Here is a 23550-nt window from a genome sequence, read left to right on the forward strand (position 1 = left end):
CTCCCACAAGCGACAAGTATCACGTCACTTTGTCAACCAAAGCTAGGATAGGTGGGAGGAAATCTCTTCACCTATTATTTTTTGTCTCAGCAGGAATTGAACTCTGAGACGTCATAGTTTTTAACTGACTTCATTGACCACTATCCTTACAAAGGTAGGGGTATGGTGGAATAAGACGGAGAGACATCATAGAAATATAATCTTGAAAATAACGGATCAAATATGGATAAGTAAAAGTAGATGGAGATAGTATTTCATATAGAAGGTGGAATAAGTAATTCAGATTATAATTTTGAGATTTTGTAAAGGTCACTTCTTGATTTTTCATTTTCCTTCATTGAATACACAATAAAAATATTAATCTCTATTGATCAATAAAATCTAAGAAATCAAGAATTGATCAATAAAATTTAATTAACTACTAAAAACACATTAGTGCTTAGTGCAATCTGTAGGCTTAAAGGACAATTTGTTGGCCTTAAGATCATATCCAATTAGAAAATTGGCTTGTGCCAAATTTCCAAGTATAGAAATTTGATTTGTTCCTCCTGGCACTATTGTCAAACAAACAATGCCTTCCACCACTTTCGTAAAAATGTTTGAAGTTGACAACTCTAAATCTGCATTTGTAAAATGTGCAACAATCTTTGGAACATCAATAGTACCATTCTCATTAGACTCATAACACAAATCAAGTCTCCTAAAGGGATCATCCTTCCTGGTAGCATTGATCGAAAGCATCAACAACGATTCCAAATTCGAGTAAAATTCATCAGGCACATAAGTTAACGTTGTGCCAGAATCAATTACAATGTTTCCTCGATCATATTCAGGTTGAGAAGTCGGAGAAGATTTGAATTCTAATGTCTTGTTTCCAATGCTGACACCTTTCAAATTTAGATAGTAGAATGTAGGTGCTTCCTTTTTATAGATGGGAGTTGAAATGACGTCAGGACCAGACACGACAGCATTGTCACCAAAGTTGATGTGACTAGTTGCATTGGAACTATCTAACAATAATTCCAATGGGATCAAACAATAAGAGAATTTCCCTTTGATTTCATTATGCATTTGGTTGACAATTGAGGCATTGCCACCACCTAAGCCAATGATACCAGAAGTGACATTGGGAAATGTGCCACCATTGTCATGTCCACAACCAAACACAATATTAGGAATTGAAATATTTTGACTAGAAGTAGAAGAAAATGTGAAAGTTTCAATAGAAAGATCACCAATAGTATGAGATAGGTCACCATAAATCACTACATAATTACATGTATTATTGTTACATCTTGACTTTTGACAAAGTTTATTGTGACAATTAATAGTTTTATAAGATGAGCTATTCTTGGGATTGAAAATAGGTGTCAATTGTTTGAAACAATTGTAACAAGGCTCACATTGTGTCCATGTCAAGTCACTACCAGTGTCAGCATTGACAAAAGTGTCTATTGGGGGAGTACCAATGGCTATTTTCATGAGGAATTCACCTTTGTTTGGTGTAAGGGTCGATTCGATTGAATCAACACTTTTCCTCCCCAAAAAGGAAGCACGGGAGAATGATCGATGGAAGGCCTTTTGAAGGCGTTCAAATGGTGTTTTTGATGGATCATGATAAGGTGATTGAGGAGAATCGCGATGTATAAGATCTAGAGTGAAGCCATTTATACTTTTACGACCAGAAACTATAGAAAGATGAAAGAAGGATAAAAGAGCCAACATAAGAGTAAAAGATTTAGTATTGATCTCCATGGTTGTAAAATGATGAAGAGGAGACAATGTTTTTAGTACCATTTTATAGGTAGCAAATAGTAATGTCCAAGTCTTATTAATTAAACAAAATATAACAATTGGGGAGAAATTGAGATTTTGTTACCATTAATTATCAAATACTAAGTATAAAGTGGGACATTTTGTAAAGTTGTCTTTCACTTTCCATAAAATGCATAAATATATTAGATTTGATTAGACCATGTCATATATACTCCTTATATTTACATTCCATAATAATAATAATAATAATAATAATAAGCGAAAAGCTCCTAATATCAAAGTTGAATTATCATTTTACTCTTATCTTACCCCTGAAATAAACTAAATATTAAAATCCATTTAATTAATTAAATATTAAGAAATAGTTATATATTTAAATTTATGGTTCAAACAAGTTCTTAATGCAATCATATATTCATGTACAAATTAAATGTGGATAACGAAGAGTCTAATGACCTTGAATTTTAATTGTAAGATAAGTGGGGGTAATGATGAGTCTATCAAAGACATTCGCACAACATGATTTATATTCCCTTACTTTCATTTAATTAGTTCGTGATCATCTTGCATTCTACATTAGGTTAGTCTATATCAGTGTAAAATTTTCATTACCAAGTAACTATAAGAATTCTTTTTGATTTATTTATTAGTATTCTTTAAATTTCATGTTTATTCATCTTCTTTTTGTTGAGAAACATGTATCTCGAGATACACATATCTGCACATAGCTTAATGCACCAAAATCTAGTATGATTTCTAATATTACATATCTCTAAGTAATTACCAAGGTCACATAGATAAGTATTGTTGAAGGGTATTTTAGCTTAAGAAAACACAAAAACAAAACATCTCAATTACTAAGTATTGAACTAACAACATTTATATTTATTTACTGACAATAAATCAACAAAACAAGCCTAGTATTTTGTACAATCTATAGGCTGAAATGAGATTTTGTTGGCTACAAGATCATATCCAATTAAGAGATTTTGTTAGTATTAATCTTCATGACTATATAGAGTTTATGAAAGTTGATGAAGAAAATTAGATTGTGATTAGTATGATTTTATAGGTAAAATTAAGAGAGTGATAATGCATGTAAGAATGTGAAAGTCAAAGAGAAATTTGTGATTTTGGATGAATGTATATAATCAACTTAGAAGAAATGCTTAAAAACACCAAGTTGAGAGTAATTAAAAATGAAACATTTTTCTAGAATATAATTAAGAGACCACTTCCAAAATGATTCATTTAATATCTCTCACAAATTATTTTGCATATTCACACTGTGGACAATACTAATGCATTTATTTTTTGGACATTAAATTATTTAGCTTTGGTTTTAGAAATATATATGTCACTATATATAATTATGCATGTCATATGTTTGTATATATATACACATATATCCAACTTAAACTGCCATAAGATCACTGAAAATTAGATTTATAGAGTAAATTGTACAAACTCATCATTGACTATTAATTGGTATAAATTTCTAATATATAGTGCTCCTTTTTTCCTAATTACTTGTTCGTTAGTTTCTTTGTTAGTTGTTCCTAGTTACTTGTTCATTTCTACATATCAAGAAAAGACAATTTTTTTTTATCTCTTATACCCTCAATAAATTACTTAGAAAGATGTGAAACTTAATGAAAAACTTAAGTTTTTGACCGAATTTACCATTTATCATGTGCTATAGTTCATTGAGTTTTGGTGATATGTGATCCGACTTGTTTTTGGTCGAATTTTTTCATTAATGTTCATCTAGACCTTTTCAATGGCGCGAGTTGGTTCGGAGGGGCAAACATACGCATTTTTAAGTTGAAACGAGTTCTAATGTGAGAAGTCCAAGTTTACCATTTTTCGCGTGCTATAGTCCATGGATTGTTGGTTATATGTGATCCCAACTTTTTTTTGGTCGATTTTTTTCATTGACGTCCTTTACGACCTTATTAATGAGGTGAGTTGGTCTTGAGGGGAAAACTGACGCATTTTCATGTTCAAACGAACCCAAATGCGGGGAAGACCAAATTACCATTGTTCATATTTATTGTCCATGAATTTTTGGTGATACATGATCCCATTTTTTAGACCGAAAGTTTTCGTGGATGTATCTTACGACTTATAATTAATTGCATAAGTTGGTTAGCAGGGGTAAACAGACGCATTTTCAAATTTAAAAATGAGTCTCAACACGGGAAAGACCAAATTTACCATTTTAGTGTGCTACTCCACAGATTTTTTGTCATACGTGATCTCGACTTGTTTTTGGCCAAAAATTCTCGTGAACTTCCGTTGTGACCTTATTAATGGCCTGAGTTGTTCCCCCGGAAAAAACATATGCATTTTCAAGTTCAAATGAGCCCAATGCGAAAAAGATAGAATTTATAATTTTACGTGTGCTTGTCCATTGATTTTTTTGATACGTGATCCCGAATCATTTGATCAAAATTTTTCATGGACATCTGTTACGATCTTATAAATGATGTGACTTGGTTAGAAGGAAAAAATGTACACATTTTCAAGTTCAAACAAGTCCCTAAGCGGAAAGATCAAGTTTATCATTTTCTGTGCGTTATAGTACATGGATTTTTGGTGATACCTGATCCCGGTTTGTTTTTAGCCGAACTTTTGCATGAACGTCGTCTACGACCTTATTGATGACAAGAGTTGGTCTAGAGGGAAAAACAACTGCATTTTCAAGTCCAAATGAGCCCCAATGTGGGAAAGACTGAATTTACCATTTTTCGTGTGCTATAGTCTATAGAGTTTTGGTGATAAGTGATCTTGACTTGTTTTTGACCAAATTTTTTTATTGACGTCGGTTTGACCTTATTAATGGTATGAGTTGGTCTTGAGAGGTAAAGAAATGCATTTTTAAGTTCAAAAGAGCTCCAATGCAGGAAAGACCGAATTTACCATCTTTCATGTGCTATTCTCCATAAAAAAATTTGTGATACATGATCCTAACTTGTTATTGCCAAAATTTTTCATTGACATCTGTTAGAATATTATTAATGGTGTGAGGTTGTCCGGTGGGGCAAACTAATGCATTTTCAAGTTCAAAAAGCCCTTTTTGCGGAAAACACCGAATTCACTATTTTTTGTGTGCTATAGTACAATGTGTAATTCTTGCTCCCAACTTGTTTTTGACCGAAAATTTTCATAGACATCCATTAAAAACCTTATAAATTGGCTGAGTTGGTCCCAAGGAGAAAATAATTGAATTTTCAAATTCAAACGAGCCCCAATGCGGAAAAGATCGAATTTACCATTTTTCATTTGCTATATTCCAAAGATTTCTGTGATACGTGATCCCAACTTGTTTTGGGTGAAATTTCTTATAGATGTTTGTTACCACCTTATTGATGGCGTTAGGTTGTTAGATTGACAAATTGATGCATTTTTTTCAAGTTCAAACGAGCACATATGCAGGAAAGATCGAATTTATCATTTTTCTTATACGGTAGCCCATGAATTTTTGGTGATACGTGATCCCGAATCGTTTTTAGACAAAATTTTTCACGAACAATCGTTACGATTTTATTAATGACGTAAATTTTTTCTGAGGGGCAAACATATACATTTCCAAGTTCAAATGGACAACGATGCGGAAAAAATTGAATTTACCATTTTTCGTGTGTTGTAGGCCATTGATTTTTGGTAATACGTGATACCAATTGTTTTTGGCTTAAATTCATGGACGTTTATTACGATGTTATTAATGATGTGAGTTGGTCCGCAGAGGAAAATGGACGAATTTTCAAGTTCAACAAGCCAGTGTGGGAAAGACCAAATTTATCATTTTTCATGTGCTATAGTCCATGAAATTTTGGTGATACATGATCCCGAGATTTTTTATGGACGTCCATTACGACTTTATTAGTGGTGTGAGTTGGTCTTGAGGGGCAAACAAACGCTTTTCAAGTTCAAACGAGCCCCAATTCGGCAAGAACTGAAATTTTACCATTTTCATGTGCAAATTTTCGGTGATACAGGATTCCAACTTGTTTTTGGCCTTTTTTTCATGAACTTCCCTTACGATCTTAGTAATGACATGAGTTGGTTTCGAGGAGCAAACGAACGAATTTTCAATTTCAAACGAACCCAAATGTGTAAAAGACTAAATTTACCATTTTTCGTATGATATAATTCTTAAATATTTGGTGATAAGTGATCCCGACTTATGTTTGGCTGAAATTTATCTTACACCTAACTGTATCAGCATGTATCTGAGATACATATATTTGAGTGTTTGAGAGTAACAGATACATGCATCTAACGAAGTAAATATAATACAAAAGATAACTTCAAAAATTAAAATGAAAACACATAATAAAACTCTAAACTAATGAGATTTGTGTTGTTTGCTCTTTTATAGTATTCATTAAGGTTTTATCCTTATTGTTAAAATTTGTTAATGTTTACATGCAATTTTTTTCCATCTCACCTATAAAATATTATATCATTATCTAACATTTATAATAATTTTAAAAAATTAGAAGAATTTTTTTCTACAAAAGTGTGGCAGAAAAAATGGTAGAGAGAATTATAAGATATGAATCGAATAAGTAAAAGCTCATATAATAATAAATCATCTAAGCTATTAAGATTCTTCTAGATTGTAATCGAATTTTTTCTCGTAAGATTTTATTTTGTTTTCTTAATATTTTTTTAAAATCATTTACTAAATAAATATACGCAAAATTATTTCCACATTAATTTCTTAGATGTGATCAGAACCTCCAAAATATTTTACCTTTAATGAAACTGATTTTATTGTGATATTGAATTTATGTTCACATTGTAACTATGGTTCAAAATCAATTAAACCTTGATATCCTCTTTGCTATTTTTTTCAAAAAGAGTGGCCTATTATAATTCTATTTTTATATATATACCAAATTAATATTTGACAAATTAAGTAAACTAAGTCATTTTCATATATTGGAATCAATGCATAGTATATATATAGGTACAAATAAATGGAAGCTGATATGATAAAAGGAAAATATTATATTAAATGAATCTTTTTTTTTTTACGTATAGTGATAGTCTTTTAATAACATTGATGTTTATGGTAAGTAAAACCCTTCATTTAACATAATTTCAAAATAAAAATAAAAAATGTTTCATTTACTTACTCTGTATTTGGTATATCTATTTTATAAAATATTTCTTCCAAATTAATTAATATTCGGTCCCCCAAAATCCCATATTTACCTCAAACTTTACATATTCTTCTATGATTCACACTACATTAATTTTTACCTATAAAATGATACAATTTTCTTCACTAAACTCTCATAAAAACTTTAGTTTCATAACAATGAAGATGAATACTAAATCTAGCACTTTTTTATCTACATTTGTTTTTTTAACGCTATTAGTTTCTTGTCGCAATACAATAAGTGATCATCGCGTTGAAAATGGCTTCACTCTTCATCTTATCCATCGTGATTCTCCTCTTTCACCTCTTTATAACTCGTCGATCACTCAATCAAATCGTCTTATAAACGCCTTCCATCGATCATTTTCACGTGCTTCTTTTTTCAAAAAGAGTTCTTTTGTTACTCCCAACACAATTCGATCAGATATTTCACCAATTCCTGGTGAATACATCATGAAATTATCAATTGGAACCCCACCTGTTGAAATTGTAGCGATAGCCGATACGGGTAGTGACTTAACGTGGACGCAATGCGAGCCTTGTTTAAATTGTTTTGAACAATCCTCACCTCTTTTTGATTCGAAGAAAAGCTCTAGTTATAAAACCGCGGGGTGTGACACTAAAGAATGTACATCAATAGGGAGTTCATCTTGTGTTAAAGGAAATGTTTGTGAATATCAAATGAGTTATGGTGATCAATCATACACTATTGGTGACCTAGCTTTTGATATATTCACTTTTCCTTCTACTAATTCTAGTGAAAATGTTGCAATTCCCAATGTTGCATTTGGTTGTGGTCATCATAATGGTGGAACATTTAATAATCATACATCTGGTATTATTGGTTTAGGTGGTGGTGATGTGTCAATTATCAACCAATTAGATAAAGAGATAAATGGGAAATTCTCTTATTGTTTAATATCAATCCCATTAGGTTCACCAATTTCCAATGTTACAAGTCACATCAATTTTGGGAGTAGCGCAAGCGTATCTGGCCCTGACGTCGTTTCAACTCCCTTGATTAAGAAGGAACCATCTACTTTCTACTATCTTAACTTGGAAGGTGTTAGTGTTGGGAATAGGACGTTGAAGTTCAAATCTTCTAAGGTTAGTTCTGGAGGTGAGGAAGGTAACATTATAATTGATTCAGGCACAACGTTGACTCTTCTACCTAACGAGTTCTACTCGTCTTTGGAATCAACATTGGTGGATTCGATTAGTGCTACTAGGAAGGAGGATCCATCAGGGACTTTTCGTCTATGTTACGAGTCTAAGAATGGTACTATCGATGCTCCAACGATTACTACACATTTTACAAATGCGGATTTAGAGTTATCGCCATCAAGCACATTTGCACAAATTGAAGAAGGTTTGGTTTGTCTTACAATCGTACCTGCAGATGAAATTGCTATATTTGGAAACTTAGCACAAGGAAATTTCTTAATTGGATATGATCTTGTGGCTAACAAAATCTCATTTAAGCCAGCAGATTGTACTAAGTACTAAGTAATTTGTGTTTGCTAACTAGTATTAGTTTTCTTACTTGTTTGGTCTTTTGATCAATGTTATTATAATTAGTATTAATACAAGTTAGTGTTGTTGATCAATTCTCTTGATGTTTCTTTTATACATTTCAATCTTATGTTAATGAATGAATTGCGTCTTTTATTAATTATCAATGTAAGGTAAACGTAATATCGTAAATTACTATTTTGAAATCAAATTTTGATTTCACTATGTTTATGATTTTAAAGTCGTGTTGCGAAAAAAGTTTTTTTTAAAAAAAATAGTAATTATGGAATAAAAAGTAAAGAGTATATATATGGAATGAATCTAATAAGATATATTATTTTCTTAATTACATGATTTTATGTGAAGTGAAATTCAACTTCACAAAATTAGTAATGGTAACAAAATCTCACCTTCTCCCTTATTTCATTATATTTACTTAGTTAATTTCTACATTAGTCTCTTGACATATTTTTTTTAAAATTTAATTTCTATGTTAGTCTCTTGACATACACATAAGTTTAATTAATTGATTTCTATATTAGTCTCTTGACATATATTGTTTTACAATTAATTAATTTCTATATCAGTCTCTTGACATACATTTTTTTTTAATTAATTTCTTTGTTAGTCTAATACACATTTGTGTTGAATGCACATTTTTGTTTTTGCCTCTCCATAATAAAACTGTTCCCTCTCTTTCCGTGGACGTAGCCAATTTATTGGTGAACCACGTAAATCTGTTGTCTTATTTTTCGCATTTATATATTTTCTCATATTATCTCAAATTTCGCACAACAATTTGTTTAATTAGTTTCTATATTAGTCTCTTGACATGTTTTTGTTAATCTATAAAATGGTACTAAACATTGTTTCATCAATATTTCTCATTATTATTCAAAAACCTTGTCAACTCTCTAGCCATGGAGATTAATAATAAATCTTTCACTCTTATCCCAATGTTAGTTCTTCTATTATTCGTTCATTTTTCTTTGATTTCTTGTGGTGAAAATATTAATAGCTTCACTCTGGATCTTATCCATCGCGATTCTCCTCTTTCACCTTTTCACAACCCATCAAACACTCCATATGAACGCCTTCAACATGCCTTATATCAATCATTCTCCCGAGCTTCCTTTTTAAAGAAAAAATATGTTAATCCAATCGAATCGACTCTTATTCCAAGTGGAGGTGAATACCTCATGAAAATCTCAATTGGAACTCCCCCAATAGACACTCTTGTCATTGCTGATACTGGTAGTGACTTGACATGGACACAATGTAAGCCTTGTGTTAATTGTTTCAAACAATTGACACCTATTTTCAATCCCAAGAAGAGTTCTTCTTATAAAACCATTGGTTGTAACAATAAACTTTGTCAAGGGTCACTATGTAACAATAGTAGATGTAATTATGAAGTGAGTTATGGTGATCAATCTCACACTATGGGTGATCTTTCTATTGAAACTTTCACATTTTCTTCTACTTCTAGTCAAAATGTTTCAATTCCTAATATTGTGTTTGGTTGTGGACATGACAATGGTGGCACATTTCCCAATGTCACTTCTGGTATCATTGGCTTAGGTGGTGGCAATGTATCAATTGTCAACCAAATGCATCAACAAATCAAAGGGAAATTCTCTTATTGTTTAATACCATTGGAATCATTGTTAGATAATTCCAATGCAACTAGTCACATCAACTTTGGCAACTGTGCAACTGTATCTGGTCCTAACGTTGTTTCAACTCCCTTGATTAAAAAGGAACCATCTACATTTTATTATCTAAATTTAGAACGTATCAGCATAGGAAACAGGACAGTGGAATTCAATTCTTTTCCCGTTGTTGTTGGTGGTGATGATGATCCAGGTAACATTATAATTGATTCTGGCACGACATTAACCTATGTGCCTGACGCTTTTTACTTGAATTTGGAATCGATGTTAATCCTTTCGATCAATGCTACTAAGAAGGACGATCCATCGAGCTCTTTTCGTTTGTGTTACGAGTCTAATAAGAATGGTACAATCGATGTTCCAAAGATTGTTGCACATTTTACAAATGCAGATTTAGAGTTGTCAACTTCAAACATTTTTACAAAAGTGGTGGAAGGCATTGTTTGTTTGACAATAGTGCCAGGAGGAAATCAAATTTCTATTTTTGGAAATTTAGCACAAGCCAATTTTCTAATTGGGTATGATCTTAAGGCTAACAAAGTGTCCTTTAAACCTACAGATTGTACTAAGTATTAGTATTGCTAGCTTTAATTCAAATTTTATTTGGTCAATTCTTGATGCCTTATATACTTTCTATGTGATGCTTACTAATGGAGATTTCATCTTTTTGGTATAATTCCCCAAATGTTTTATTTTTTTGTTCCTAGGTTTGAATAGAACTAGTTTAGTGTACGCGCGTTGCATATGTATATCGCATCATTAGAAAATGAATAAAGTATATAAGTTATAATATTTACAATATTATATTTATTTAAATGGAACAAATGTGTGTTCTTTGTGATTGCGGTGTACCATTAGAACAAAAAATAACTTTTAATGGTAATAACTATACACATTAATAAAGAGTGCTAAAGTCTTAATTTGAATTAGTTAATTGTATTAGATTCAATATCGCTATAGACTTTAGAGACATTTAGTTAAGTGTTAATTTTCTCTAAAAATATATTTAGTGATAATTAAATTATTATCATTAGTTAATTACCACTGAAAATCATTTTTGATATGGTGTAAGTGATATATTTGTCACATTAAGATATATATAAAATTTTATTTCTTTGACCAAAGCTTTAACAATTATTTTCTTGGAAAGAGGAGGGAGAAATGGAAAATTACTTTAAAGAATTTTGACTAAAAAGTTTTAAAAGGTTAGCTTAATTATGTCAGTTTAAGTAATTATCACTATACTACAAAAGAAAGTTCAAATTTAGTGTTTACAAAGTCAATGAATTGCATTAATTATACAAATCCTTACTAGTAACAAAATATGAAGGAAAATAATGAGTATATATCTCATAAATTAATTAGATAAAGTAACTTAATTACATATACACTTCATACTATAAAGTCGTTTGATTATTCAGTATATCAGGAGAAATACTGTATGGATTAGCTTTTTGTATTAACAATATCTTATTTTGTACATTTTTTCAACCTATATATATTCTGTATAGAAATGTGTATTACTAATATCGTAAATTTCTAAGTATATAAAATTAATGCAAACATAATTAATATATTGTAATTAATATAATTTTTATACACTCTTTGACTCTACCAAAGGAGCCACTACTTTTTGTAATGACAATAAAATCTCACTTTCTCCACTATTAATTCTATTTAAGTAAATTAGTTAATTAGTCTTCACATGAAATACATTTTGTCACCTATAAAATGGTACTAAACATTTTCTCTTTTTTCATCACTTCCTATCAATTCTCCAAATCCCTAGTTATGAATATTAATACTCTTATCCCTATGTTAGTTTTTTTATTTCATCTTTCTTTAGTTTCTTGTCATAAAAGTGTAAATGGCTTCACTCTAGATCTTATACATCGCGATTCTCCTCTCTCGCCTCATCACAATCCATCAAACACTCCATTTGAACGCCTTCAAAATGCCTTGTATCGATCATCCTCCCGAGCTTCCTTTTTTAAGAAAAACTCTCATGTTAATTCAATCGAATCGACTATTATTGCAACCGATGGTGAATACCTCATGAAAATCTCAATTGGAACTCCTCCAGTAGATATTTTTGCCTTTGCTGACACTGGAAGTGACTTGACATGGACACAATGTGAGCCTTGCCTTGATTGTTTCAAACAATTGGCACCTCTTTTCAATCCCAAGAATAGTTCTTCTTATAAAACTATTGGTTGTAAAAATGAACTTTGTCCAAATGTAGGGTTTCTCTTATGTAAGAATGATATATGTAATTATAAAGAAACTTATGGTGACAATTCTTATGCCATAGGTGAACTTTCTAGTGAAACTTTCACATTTCCTTCTACTAGTGGTGAAAATGTATCAATACCTAACATTGCCTTTGGTTGTGGACATAACAATAAAGGGACTTTCACTAATGTCACTTCTGGCATTATTGGCTTAGGTGGTGGCAAGGCCTCAATTATCAACCAAATAAATCAACAAATCAAAGGAAAATTCTCTTATTGTTTGATCCCGTTCGAATCATCAACAACTAATTCCAGCATAACTAGTCACATCAACTTTGGTGACACTGCTATCGTGTCAGGCCCTGGGGTCGTTTCAACTCCCTTGATAAGACTGAATACCTTTTATGTTCTATCTTTGGAAAGTATTAGCATTGGAAATAAGACTTTGCCATTCAAATCTTCCAAGTTAAGTTCCATCACACCACAAGGTAACATCATCATTGATTCTGGTACAACACTTACGTATGTCCCTGTTCATTTTTACGCGGATATGGAGAAAATATTGGTGGATTCTATTAACGCTACTAGGAAACTCGATCCATCTAAGTCTTATAGTTTATGTTACGCGTCTGAGAATGGCACTATCGATGTTCCTAAGATTGTTGTACATTTTACAAATGCTGATTTAGAGTTGCCACAAACAAACACATTTGTGCAAGTGGATGAAGGTTTGGTTTGTTTTACAATGGTGCCTGATGAAGATGTTTCAATTCTAGGTAATTTGTCACAGATGAATTTCTTAATTGGATTTGATCTTGTGGCTAACAAAGTTTCATTTTTGCCTAGTGATTGCACTAAGCATTAAGGATAGTTAATTATATATGATTATACATGTAATGAATTTGGCTATATATTAATCTTTTACTACCCCTTTGAGATTTATTTCATATGTGTTCAATAATGATTTAAAATTGGAATTACATGTTTAATAGGTCATGTAATTGATTTTTCTCAATGAAATATTCTACAAGATTAATAGTCGTGATAAATTCAAAATTTTAAGACAAAACAGATGATATATATAAGTTTGAGCATTTATAAATGACCGTTCCACTAAATAAACTTTAAATTCTTTAGAAAATATGTAATTTTTCATATCTAAACAACAAAAATTTCATGTTAATTCTCTTTAGCTACAAAATATAAGAAAATTCATCAAGTTATGAGCTATTTAGCTATGAATTAGCTCCAAATTATCGATAATTTTTTTTGCGAATTCTATGTTTTCAGTAGTTTCAAATTTGAAGTAACAAATAATAAATAGATAAATTTTAAAAATTTGAATAACTTATTTTTCATACTTCTATTAACAAATTCATTTATTAAAAAAAATAATTATATATTTTAGATAAAAAAAAATTTAAAAATATATTTTCCAACACTTAACAAAAGAGTGATACAATTTCTAATCAATTTGCATAGAGACAATGTCTTTGCTTTCACCTCCTCTCCCAATCCCAATTCTCCATAGCTCTACACACCATTTTTGTACTCTTCGTCTTGTTAATCTTCAAAAGTCTCCATCTTTACACTTCCACAGAAGCCTTAAGCTCTATATCGGAGCTTCTGCAGTTCCCCTTCACCGGAACTCGGCGAATTTTCCGGCGTCCGGTGAAGTTCTTTGTCGAATTGCTGCTTCTGCTGTTCTTTTTCTTAGTTTGGGTTCGACCCTTTTCGCCTTTAGGGCTGTTGCTTCAACCCATGTTCCTCCTTCAGACCCTTGTGTAACTCAGCTTCAGGAACAAGAATCTCAAGGTAAGGCTTTTTTTCTGAAAATTCCAAATTATTAAAATGTTTGACATTTCTATACATTTTGATGAATTCAATTTCATTGAGCTATTCAAATTTTTAACTATGATGTGGTATTCGTGTCAAACTAATTTCCCAACTATTACTTAATAGTACTCTCTTACGGATCAATTTGTTTGTGTGATTTTGACTTTGGCATAGTATTTAAGAAAGAAAAGAAAGACTTTTTAAATATGTTATGCTAAAATATAGATACTTGAATGTACCAAAATGTCTAATAAAATTCGTGGCAACATGTCGTGTGAAAGGTTGAAATTAAAGAGTTGCGGAAAAAAGGAAGAGGCATTGTTTTTTGAGATAGACTGAGAAGGGAAGTAAGATAAATAAAAAGAAACAGAGGGAGTAGTATTTTATTTCGGTATCGGTATTGTTTATGTAAGTAAGATATATGTCAAACTAACATCTTGAATTGTGTGTCTAGACGAATGTCGTGTCATTTAGTATGGATAGGAATGAGTTATTTCTTCTCGAAATACAGAGCAAATGAGTTATAGGTGAAACTCAGCAGTGGATTGAGAATTGTTTCCAGAATGTAGGTAGTATATAAATGCTAATTTGTGAAAATGCAAGTACCTTGTCGAAGGTTTACCACAGAGTGAAAGAGAGTTTATCCATTCAAATGTTGTGTCATACAGCACGGAAAGAAAGGAGTAATTTTCTGTGGAACATATAGAGCAAATGAACTGCAGGTGAAACGCAACAGCGGATTGCCTGAGAATGTAGGTTGTATACACTATGCTGTGAAGCTGCAAGTACCTTGTCCTCGTTGAAGGTTTTCCAAAGAGTGTATTACTTGCCCGAGAGAGTGAGAAAAGTGGGGGGAGGGAAGGGAGAGAGATAGCGTGGTACCAATAGAGCTATACAAAGATCGGATAAGCTTAGTTATTTGGGTTCAATATGGCTAGTGAGTTAGAGAAACATTATGCTCTACATGTTAGCCCATGTTGCAATTTTGTCAGAGATATGGAAAAAGTAGTCTAGACCTAATTGCAAAAGTGGGTACTATTTATTTCTTCTTTGTTACTACAAGCTAGTGTAACGGTGCCATCCATATCACCTCGAGCATAGGCAACGTAGAAAAGATAGAAACTCATATACTGACATTTGGCAATAGTTGTTCTGTTCTTCCTTCTCTAGTTAGCTTAACATTAGTAAAGAAGGATGTCCATGTGTTTAAGAGTAGGACTACTATCATGTCAAAAAAAGTGTGTGGTCTTTATGAAGTTCCATAGTGTATTGAATTCTTTTACCGCTGTGCCACAGTATGTACATGGTGGCAGTGAATTCTTTGGCACTTCAGTTTTGTAGTGCATAAGGATCTATATTTTTTTATAGTTGTAGACTTGTAGTAACAGGAAATAGATGATAATGCAGGGGATACAGACCTAAATTATTTTTTTGGACTTCCCATTGGAAAAATACACATTAAAAATTGCACCCAAGGATGTGCTTAGGGATCAATGAAGTGAGTAGAAAACCATGAGGTCTCATATTCAAATCACAGTGGAGGCAAAAAAAACAAACTAGGTGATTCCTTCCCATCTACCTAGGCCTTGGTGGGTGGAGTTATGTGGTACTTGTGTTGGTAGGAAGTAGGAGGTAGTAGGTATACGGTAGGAAATAAAAACATTAAGCATTGTAAAATATGTATTCTGACTGGAGTCTTAAAGCTTATTATCTGATCCAAGCATTACTCTAGTTTCATTTTGTACATGACACTTCCATATGTTTGTAGATGTAAAAAAAAGTTCAACTTAACTGATTTTATGTCTTATCATGTGAACTTTGGCTCTTACACATACATATGACTTTTATAGATATCTATTATAGATTGGGAAATGGGAACCTAATGATGGGATCCATTTTAGAATATCAATTCTTTTGCTATCCCAAGGTTTATCCTAGATGGGAGTTACATGTGAAATCTCATCTTCAACCATCCAAGTCGAACCATGATGCTTAGTGTGAGACATATGAATTATCATTGTTGTCCTTGTTTATAGCATTTAATGTTTTTCTTCTTATTGTTATTGAGTGTTGCCCTCATTCTATTTGCATTTGATAGTATTGATATATAAATGTCTTGCACATTCTCTATACTCTTTTTGTTTTCTTATTTTACTTCTGGTGCCTTGGACTTTGGATTACACAGGCACTGGAGTTGGAAAATCAGAAAATGGGGAGGATATCGATAATGAAGAACTTCAAGCAGCATTTGAGAAATGGAAGTCTAAGACATATGCTTTGACTGTTCCTTTAAGAGTTGTTTCTCTTAGTAACTCCTTTCCTCCTGTATGGCTCAAGGTCTGCTACTCTGCTCGATATCTCACTTTTTTACTTTCAGGATATGATCATTTCAGACCTTGTGTGGTGTAAAGGTTGTATTTATAAGATGTAATATAGGATCAAAGAGAAATTATGATGTTATGTTGGTCTTCTTTTGCATAGGAGCAGGGGTTTTACCCTGTGCACACCCAAATGGTAGCGGCTGCGGGTTTTCCTTGTCATAAAAAAAAATACTGGTCTTCTCTTGCTATACTGTTGACCCATGTTTTGGCTAATGAATTCCTCTGTTGCAGATACCAGTATTTTGTGTGCCACCACTATAGATTTTTGTCTCGAATTTATTGTACAATAAATGCTGCTCCTCGACTCTAAAATAAATATGGAGTGTGTGTAATCACGGAAAAGAGTTATTCCGGTGGAGGAAAAAGTAAGAACTTAATGGCTCCAAGCTTGCAAGTTACACGGGAAATACTGTAATAGTTTGTTTAATTGCAGCATAGGAAATATGAGAGTAGTAGTAAATGGGGCAGAAGTCTAGGATTTGAGCTTGTTTGCGGACCACCAAATTAAAAGGAAGGGAAGAAAAACAAGAGGAATAATCAAAGATCAAATTTATTTTGTTTTCATATTGATGTGCACATTGGATAATATAGGTTACTGATCTAGAGATCAAGTTCTAGTTTGGATAATAAGAAATTTTTTAAACAAAAAGGAATTATTTGATTGTAGTTTGAAATAAATCTCTTCTATAGAACAGTGCAGTACTAATCTGCTCGAAAAACAAGAGAAAAGCTACTGTAGTAATGATGTCCTCATTGTTACCTCGACCCAATAATAGTAGGAACTTTCAAATATGTACGCTCACCGATGTTCTAAGAAGCATTTATCATTTAGATTGTGGTTGTGTACTTTCAATCTCCTTTTGTTTGATAATGTATCTGGTTAATTAAGAATGAAATCCAAGTTACAGTACTTCTGAGGTACTTTGCCAATGTGGATGCTATAGTTTGAAAATGATCCTGAGCTCTAACTTTAGGATATTTCTAGATATCAGCTCCTGTTCCAGTTCTCCCTGTATTCCCCTCTAAAACTCTTATTTATGTACACCCGCACACCCACCTTTGTTAAGAGACAAAACTATAAGTATTTTAGTTTAATTTGTTAACTATGGGATGAGAACTCTGTTCATTGTTACTCATTGACAAATCATAGTTCACTGGACTTTTGTTATTTAATATGTATTGAACTGATCCAATTATCATTGATATGATGAAAAAATTGTACGTCTCAAATATAATGGCTCTTTCCTCATTGATGTGTAGGATTTTTTGCGATCTCAAGGGAAGAGAGTGAAATTACGTTCTGAGTTTCGTCAAAGCCTGCAAGACATCTTTAATGAACTTTGTATACCTTTACAGAAAGGAAAAATTAATCCTAAATCTGCTCTGGCAGCTGATGTCGTCACTCTTGGTGATACGTGGCTCAGTCATGCCATTGAGAAGAGATTAATTGAGCCGATGGACGGTTTAGAAGATCAAGATTGGTTTGAGAATTTGAATGAGAAATGGAAGGTAAAAACTGTCTTCTTCTTCTTCTTCTTCTTTTTTATGAGGAGTGACATTTGCATAATGTGATCTTTCAGGGTGTTGGTAGCAATCCAGGTGTTTTTGCCTCAACTTAATTTTTTTCCTTTTATCATCTTCTAAAAAGATAGTCTCATTCTCAGGATTGCCAGATTTCATTGTTGCAACGAAAATTAACTGTTGAGGCATAAAACTGAACAAGGCTTTGAAATTTGTCTTTGATTTGAAATCATAGCATTGATGTCATTGGTGATGCCTTATCTCTTTTGTTTTTTAATTACAAACTAAACACCCACCGTGGTGGGGCTTGATGCCTTATCTCTTAAATCAATGGTTACATGAAAATCCGTTCACTTCAATGCTATGCAAATTGTCCACGTTATGCTTTTATTTGAAACCTTCTTAACTATTAGAAATATCTTAGATGAGTTCTACTTTTCATAAAAGTATCTCTGTGTCTCCTATTATCATGCCAGGCTGTAATATGTGGTAGCACTGTACGAAACTTTAGTCACTCTTGTACCTGGAATGATGTAGAACGAGAGTGCAAGAAATAACACACCTATCACTATTGGAAGGTGTGGAGCTCTCACTCAACATAGCAGCCCCCGAAACCCAATGCTTCATTTTTTAGTTCACAAGGGGGAAGAGTTTTTGCATCTCTGACCTAGTGGTCAATGAAGTTGGTTGAGTTCATTGGTTGAGAACCATGAATCTCAAGTTCAAATCCCAACAAACATTAGGTGATTCTTTTCATATGTCCAAGCCTTGGTGGATAGAGTTATCTAGTACCTATGTTAGTGCGAGGTAACAACTAGCAAGTACCCAATAGAATAGCTGAGGTGTGTGCAAGCTGGCGTGGACACTGTGATTATCAAAAAATGAAAAAAAAAGAGGAGTTGTTGCATCTAGTTAACGATCACCTGACTTCACACAGGAGGCACTTTGTTTTGAGGCCTTTATTTATTTTATTTAGATGATACCTTACATTTAACCAAAATATTACATGCCTGCTGGTAAATTATATACTAGTGAACTGTCTCTTTTGTAAAAAAAAAAAAAAAGGAACTTGTCTCTTCTATAGTCCTATATTGGAAGCATCATCTTATTTACTTTGGCATCTATCTTGTACTTGGATTCCTTTGATAGTTCCCTTTGACTTAAAATAATGCCAGGTATATTTGCGCAGGAGTGATGAAGGGAAACTGGATGCTAGTGGTAGGATATGGGCAGCTCCATATAGATGGGGAAGCATAGTTATAGCTTACAAGAAAAGTGAATTTCAAAAGCGTAAAATCGCTCCTATAGAGGTAACTTGTCTTTGAATTGGGAGTGTCACTTTCAAAAGTGGAACCATTAGGCTTGATGCTTTCCTTTTATTACTCATTGCTTGCAATTATAAATTAATTATCATCTTTCCAGCTGTAATCACGCATTAACAGTATTTTCTACTGCACTCCTTTGAAACTGTTCTTCTGTTCTAGTGACTAAAAGTCTAGTATCAGCTCTACCAAGTCTATTGGTGTTAGCTCACTATGATTTCGTTGAAGCACAAACGCCTTTATGAAGGTTTCCCTGTCAATGTTCAACCAAACATGTGCCAGACCCTTGCAATGAAATTTCTTAATTTGTTTCTCTTTTTTACCATGGAAGATGCCTCTCCTTGTGGGGAAGTTCTAGTGACTAAAAGTCTAGTATCAGCTCTACAAGTCTATTGACGTTAGCTCACTATGATTTCGATGAAGCACAACACTTTATGAAGGTTTCCCTCTCAATGTCCAACCAAACATGTGCCAGACCCTTGCAGTGAAATTTATGGTAGATGCATCTCCTTAGCGTGATTCTGTTATCCTTGTTTTTCTGATTTCCTTCTATTTTGTTGTTTCTTTTTCTGTTGTTTCGTGTGTTTTCCCACTTTTGGATAGAAATCAGTAGGAACTCCTTGAAGAAAACATCCATTGGGAGGTACTTCAACATGCAGTTCTTGACTTCTATGCCATTTCCTTGTTAGCATCTCGTTCTCTTCCATTATTTCTTGTGCAGTTCTTAACTTTTACACCATTTTCCTTGTTAGAATCTTGTTACCCCTAGTTATTGAATGCTCTTCCAATGAAAATATGAATATTATTGCAAAATATTTTTTTTTCCGTCAACTACATTATACGGATTATTCATTTGTCTTGGACATGCTCGTGTTAAAAAAATGTTAAAGTTCACAGTTTCCACGTGTTTTGTTGTTAATGTCATCTTCAAAATGCTAAAATCTCTATCACAGTTATCTAACACAGGGTTTTAAACACCTGTGCAGGACTGGGCCGATCTATGGCGACCTGAGCTTGCTGGAAAGATTGCAATGGTAGATTCACCTCGAGAGATTGTGGGTGCAGTGTTAAAGTACATGGGAGCATCATACAACACAATAGACATGTCTGAAGTTGCTGGTGGGAAAGAGGCCGTGCAGCAGAATCTTGCATCACTTGTTAAACAGGTAAATCTTTGAAATTTTCTAGGCTTGTTGTATGAAAGGTTGACTTTGGGTTATGTTTTCGGTTCTTTGTACTGAAGAATTTCAAATTTCTGTGGTTTGTCCTGTCTGTGGTGATATATGTTTCTGATAAATCTTCCACTACAATAAATGAATTTTAAGTGTTTCTTTATTTCTACAAAATAAAAGAAGAGCAAAAAATCTACAAAATTGTCTGGAAGAGGAGCTGAATCTGCAAGGACGCAATATCCAAAGTAAATTATTGTGTCTAGCGAAAATTTTCTGGTACTGCCTGTGCTTTCCTTGCGGAGATAGCACTACTAGACAACAATAGAACTTATTAATTCTGGTGTCTACATATGATGCGAAAATTTTCTGGTACTGCCTGTGCTTTCCTTGCGGAGATAGCACTACTAGACAACAATAGAACTTATTAATTCTGGTGTCTATATATGATGCCATGAACCTGTTGATTGACTTTCATTAGATACATGTTTGTATACGTTTGAAAATAGCTGGGTACTCTTGAGTCATGAACACTGATTATTCAGCTAGTCCTTAACTGAGCTTGAACACGTAAGTTGTGATTTATGAGCAAAATGTAGTGGTAGAAAGAATTTCAAAGAGACTTTATAATATGCACAGATATAGGAAATAAATGTGGAATTATTTGTGCTAGACGCATAGCTATACATGAAATGCTTTAGTTAGTCATACATAAGCTCACCAAGTACAGTTCTTGTCAATTTTCTCAAGTTTCTTTGGTAATGCAGAAGTAATTTCGCTGATATTGCACCAATCTGCTACCGGAAACTTGACAAATTAAATATTCCCATTTTGATCTTTCAAGAGATCAATCCAACTATTAATTACACCTACGCTTCCTTACTTTTCAGGGTCATGTTTAGTTTTCTTTTATTATCATGTGCTTTTATGGCCCACAATCGGATTAATAGATTTCAAGAACGAATATGCAAGGCATACAATTCATGCTTGTTTGGATTTCAAATGATATCTATGTTGACTGATTTAAAATCCTTTAAAAGTGATTCATGGATGTAATTTTGATCTGAGACCTCTATTGACATGCAAAGCAACATTATGCGCCAAACAAAATTTTGTATCTCTCTACAGGTCCGGCTATTTGATAGTCGCCACTATCTTAAAGCCTTCGGAGTTGGGGATGTATGGGTAGCTGTTGGATGGAGCAATGATGTCATTCCTGCTGCGAAGCGCTTGTCAAATATTGCTGTTATTGTTCCCAAATCTGGTGCAAGTTTGTGGGCTGATTTCTGGGTATGTCCAGAATTATCTCACTATATGTGCATCCTAATGTTTTGTCTAATCTTTTTTTTAAAAAAAAATTCTTCCTTCGAATCGATTTTGTTAGCTTTTCATTTTGTGCATTCTTTAATGTTAGTCTTTGGTTTATACGCGTTTAGTTAAGAGTAAAATATCTTTAGGGGTTGTTTGGTATTGGTGATGGAATAAACAAAGTAATTCCGGTAGGTTGGGATATCCCTTGGGATAAGTTATAAATGGAGGGATAAATATTCTCGGGACTAATTAATATCCCTAACCAAATGCAGGATAAATAATCCTGCATTTTATCCTGGGATTATTATCATTATCCTTCATACTGGACGACCCCTTAAAGTCTTAAAGCGTTTGAAATTTTATAAGTAGGTTCCATAAATGTTTTCACTCGTGTGAAGTTGAAAAAACAACCAAGTGTAAGAAAAACTCTCCTGTTTTGAGAAAGTAAGCAGAATCTAGACAGAAGAATAGGAAAAAATACATGCTTCAGTCACGAAAAAATAACTTTTCTGTTTCTGTCCGAAATTTTCAGACTGGTGCAGGTCCTAACTCCTATCTCAGATTGCTTGTCTAATGCTTCATGAACTCTTAATGTTGATAGTTATATTTTTATACATGAATTATTCTCAAGTAGATCCCTCCTCCTCCTGTGGTCACCGTTGTGTAACGCTTCTTTCCCTAAGTTTTATTCGTTGTAGTTGCCAGATCAGACTAAATAGATTTGTGGAGTTAACTACTAAATCTCTCGAACGTGCTTGCAATAGAAACAATTCTGTGGTAGTATATATGTATTACCAAATGCAGCTAGAATACAGATTTTCTTCTACAAAAATAACGTAAAATTTCTCTCAGGCAATACCTGCTGCTTCAAGAATTGCAACTGATGAAATCGGTGGAAGAGTTAGAGGACCATCACCAGTAGTGCATCAGTGGATAGAATTCTGCTTGCAAGCTGAAAGATTCAAAGACGACGTTGTCCCAGGTACTTCACCTAACACCCTCGGATCCTCAGTTAAAGTCTCCGAAAAGCTTACTAGGGGTAGACCAAAACTTGAGACAAACCTCATTGCTGGAGTCCCTCCATCTGATATCTTGGCTAAATGTGAACTGATAGAGCCATTACCAGAAAAGACACTCTCCGAGTATCGATGGCTGATAAATAGTGTACAGAAGCCAGAGAGTTCTCTGGCGGATAGATTAATGAATCGTATCTCGTCACTAGCTCATAGCCTTCTTTGTAAAGTACAGTAAACCTTAGTTGCGCGGACTCTTCACTTTTGATGCCGCACCCGTCTCAAATTCTTCAAAAATACACTACTTTTGGCGAATCCGACACGCACCCGTTGGCATTTTTGAAGAGTCCGAGCAACATAGCAGGAAAAATTGTGTTGTGTTTCAGTAATTTTAGTTGATCATTTGTAATGGTGTATACAGTGAAGGTTTTTTTTTTCAACATTTTTTATGTAATGATATTCCAACTCATCTCTAAATTCAGCGATCGAAAGTTTTATAAAATCAGTTGTTCTAACTAATTATTCGTTTTTAAGTGAATTGTTTATCTTATTTTTTGTTATGGTAAGTATATAACGCATAATCGAATCAAATTAAAACCATTATCAATAACAATCAAATCGATAAATGTATA

At 33.0% G+C, this 23550-nt stretch overlaps 5 protein-coding genes across 5 annotated transcripts; 4 read left to right on the forward strand and 1 right to left on the reverse strand.

Annotated features, from left to right (window-relative positions):
* Window positions 1–299: 299 nt before the first annotated feature.
* LOC101249192 (aspartic proteinase CDR1-like) lies at window positions 300–1755 on the reverse strand. The gene has a single exon (XM_069287950.1). It carries the CDS (start codon window positions 1753–1755, stop codon window positions 433–435), a length of 1323 nt encoding a protein of 440 aa, XP_069144051.1. The 3' UTR covers window positions 300–432.
* Window positions 1756–7108: 5353 nt separating this feature from the next.
* LOC101249745 (aspartic proteinase CDR1) lies at window positions 7109–8455 on the forward strand. Its single transcript, XM_004244637.4, has one exon. It carries the CDS (start codon window positions 7109–7111, stop codon window positions 8453–8455), a length of 1347 nt encoding a protein of 448 aa, XP_004244685.2.
* A 926-nt stretch (window positions 8456–9381) lies between these two features.
* LOC101250036 (aspartic proteinase CDR1-like) lies at window positions 9382–11911 on the forward strand. The gene has a single exon (XM_004244638.4). It carries the CDS (start codon window positions 9382–9384, stop codon window positions 10708–10710), a length of 1329 nt encoding a protein of 442 aa, XP_004244686.2. The 3' UTR covers window positions 10711–11911.
* Window positions 11912–11925: 14 nt separating this feature from the next.
* On the forward strand, window positions 11926–13307 carry LOC101250323 (aspartic proteinase CDR1-like). Its single transcript, XM_004244639.5, has one exon. It carries the CDS (start codon window positions 11926–11928, stop codon window positions 13228–13230), a length of 1305 nt encoding a protein of 434 aa, XP_004244687.4. The 3' UTR covers window positions 13231–13307.
* Window positions 13308–13791: 484 nt separating this feature from the next.
* On the forward strand, window positions 13792–23437 carry LOC101252306 (uncharacterized). Its single transcript, XM_004244397.5, has 7 exons — window positions 13792–14180; window positions 16387–16538; window positions 17843–18091; window positions 19279–19413; window positions 20412–20591; window positions 21723–21884; window positions 22758–23437. Exons 1-7 carry the CDS (start codon window positions 13853–13855, stop codon window positions 23154–23156), a joined length of 1605 nt encoding a protein of 534 aa, XP_004244445.2. The 5' UTR covers window positions 13792–13852; the 3' UTR covers window positions 23157–23437.
* Window positions 23438–23550: the final 113 nt, after the last annotated feature.

Source organism: Solanum lycopersicum, chromosome 8 (assembly GCF_036512215.1).
Source record: "Solanum lycopersicum chromosome 8, SLM_r2.1".
Classification (NCBI taxonomy): domain Eukaryota; kingdom Viridiplantae; phylum Streptophyta; class Magnoliopsida; order Solanales; family Solanaceae; genus Solanum; species Solanum lycopersicum.